At 52.1% G+C, this 2,684-nt stretch overlaps 1 protein-coding gene across 1 annotated transcript; it reads left to right on the top strand.

Moving 5' to 3' along the window:
- The first annotated feature begins 588 nt into the window (after positions 1–588).
- Positions 589–2,314, top strand: LOC124699364 (T-complex protein 1 subunit delta-like). Its single transcript, XM_047231677.1, has one exon. It carries the CDS (start codon positions 589–591, stop codon positions 2,185–2,187), a length of 1,599 nt encoding a protein of 532 aa, XP_047087633.1. The 3' UTR covers positions 2,188–2,314.
- The last annotated feature ends 370 nt before the right edge of the window (positions 2,315–2,684 follow it).

Genomic DNA, 2,684 nt, shown 5'->3' with positions numbered 1-2,684 from the left:
TAAAACTCAAGTATTGATAGAATTTAGAGCCTCGCCAAATAAATTCGGTAACTCAGTAACTGCTAACTTTGTGAGATTGGCCTTGGCTCTTCACTCAAAATCGGATTATCCCGTTTACCTTCAGATTATCCTAATTAAATTTCGGATAATCAATATCCGCAAGCTATTTGCTATACCATATCCTATACCGTATTCGGAGCACCACTTTAAAATGGGATATCCTTATTCGCCGGATTCTTTAAAATCGGATATAGACACCTTAAAACGAATTCGGAACCTGTTTGGGAATGTAAATTATCCTATCCGTTTAGGTGCGCGTCACAGTGCACGAGTTTTTTTTTTTTTTGAGCACATCACAGTGCACGAGTTAAAGCTTCAAATAGGGTTCTATGCTCTTTTTTTTTCCTGCACCCTGCCGTACGTGTTTGGCCCATAGGACTGTACCGCGCAACGTTACCATTCGGCCCAGCTTACCATTTTCTCTCTCGGGCTGCCCACCTCACCTTGCCTGAACTGAACTGCCACCTTTCCTGCATTGCCAATCAGAAAAAACCTAGCACCTTCCTCCACTCCTCGCGATCCGCCGCCATGGCCGCCGCCGTCGCCGCCACGCCGTTCCGCAAGACGGAGACCTACACCGACACTAAGCGCCGCGACGACGTCCGCGGCGCCAACATCGCCGCCTCCTGCGCCGTTGCCGACGCGGTGCGCACCTCCCTCGGGCCGCGCGGCATGGACAAGATGATCTCCTCCGGGGACAACAACGTCACCATCACCAACGACGGCGCCACCATCGTCTCCCTCATGGCCCTTCTCCAGCCCGCCGCCCGAATGCTCGCCGACGTGTCCCGCTCCCAGGACGCCGCCGCCGGCGACGGCACCACCAGCGTCGTCGTCCTCGCCGGATCCTTGCTTCGCCGCGCGCAGTGCCTCATCGCCGCCGGCGCGCACCCCACGGCCGTCGCCGACTCCCTCCACCGCCTCGCCGCCCGCGCCGTCCAGGTCCTCCAAGGCATGGCCATCCCCGTCGAGCTCTCCGACCGGGACTCCCTCGTCAAATCTGCATCCACGGCACTCAACTCCAAGGTCGTCTCCCAGTACTCCACCCTCCTCGCCCCCCTCGCTGTCGACGCTGCGCTCTCTGTGGTTGATCCCGCCCACCCAGAGCTCCTAGATCTCCGCGGCATCCGCATTATCAAGAAGCTTGGCGGCACCGTCGATGATACTGAGCTTGTCCGGGGCCTCATCTTTGACAAGAAGGCTAGCCATGCTGCAGGGGGGCCATCTCGGATCGAGAACGCCAAGATCGCTGTCATACAGTTTCAGGTGTCTCCGCCCAAGACCGACATTGAGCAGAGCGTCATCGTGTCAGACTATGCCCAGATGGACCGCATCCTCCGCGAGGAGCGCAACTACATCCTGGGGATGGTCAAGAAGATTAAGGCGTCTGGATGCAACGTGCTCCTCATTCAGAAGAGCATCTTGCGCGATGCCGTCACCGATCTGTCTCTACACTATCTCGCGAAGGCCAAGATTCTGGTGGTGAAGGATGTGGAGAGGGATGAGGTTGAGTTCGTCACCAAGACTCTCAACTGCCTGCCGATCGCCAACATCGAGCATTTCCGTGAGGATAAATTTGGGCACGCCGATCTTGTTGAGGAGGTGTCTGTCGGCGACGGCAAGATTGTGAAGATCACCGGTATCAAGGACATGGGGAGGACTGCCACCGTGCTTGTCCGTGGGTCCAACCAGCTGGTTATCGATGAAGCCGACCGCAGTCTCCATGATGCTCTATGTGTCATCAGATGCTTGGTGAACAAGAGGTTCCTCATCGCTGGTGGCGGTGCGCCTGAGATAGAGATGTCAATGCAGCTGGCTGCTTGGGCAAAGGAGCTCCATGGGATGGAGAGTTACTGCATCAAGGAGTTTGCTGATGCGCTCGAGGTAATCCCCTACACCCTGGCAGAGAATGCGGGGCTCAGTCCGATCACTGTTGTTACCGAGCTAAGGAACCGTCATGCCAAGGGTGAGAAGAACACCGGCATCAATGTGAGGAAAGGCCAGATCACAAACATCCTGGAGGAGAATGTCGTGCAGCCGTTGCTGGTCAGCACCAGCGCCATCACGCTGGCGTGTGAGTGTGTTAGAATGATCTTGAAGATTGATGATATTGTGACTGTAAGGTAAGGTCGTATGGAGGATTATCCCTTCTGGATTGCATTATTGTTCTGAACTTCTCTGTGGTGGGGGTGCCCGCTTTGGCCCTGTCTAGTTCTGTCCGGCTTGAGTTTATTTTTAGGTTTACTACAAGTTAGAATTTTATTTCTGAATGTTGCTCTTGATCTGTTTATTATGAGTTTGTGGTTTTCCTACCTCTGTTACTAAAAGCTAGAATTTTATTTGTGAACCTTGCTCTTGATCTGTTTATTATGATTTTGTGGTTTTAATGCCTGCTAAAGATATTGGTATCTTGCATCAGTTTATTTTCTACACCCCAACTAACAGAAGAGGTAATTTATACATGTTCAAGAAAACCATCAGATCAACGACTATTAACATAAACACAAAATAAAATGAACAGAGTGCACACATCCTAAAAGCACATTGCTTGTAAAAATAGTCCTCTAAAGATAGTTTAGATGAGCCTGTAAAAACTCACCTCCAGCTTCTAATTATAGAGGCTA

The sequence above is a fragment of the Lolium rigidum genome, chromosome 3 (genome assembly GCF_022539505.1).
Source record: "Lolium rigidum isolate FL_2022 chromosome 3, APGP_CSIRO_Lrig_0.1, whole genome shotgun sequence".
Lineage (NCBI taxonomy): Eukaryota > Viridiplantae > Streptophyta > Magnoliopsida > Poales > Poaceae > Lolium > Lolium rigidum.
The sequence above is the reverse complement of the archived record's forward strand: the minus strand, read 5'-3'. Positions and strand labels throughout refer to the sequence as shown.

Excerpts from the sequence above, each read along its gene's own strand:
- LOC124699364 (XM_047231677.1), top strand. The coding sequence starts at position 589 with ATGGCCGCCGCCGTCGCCGCCACGCCGTTCCGCAAGACGGAGACCTAC.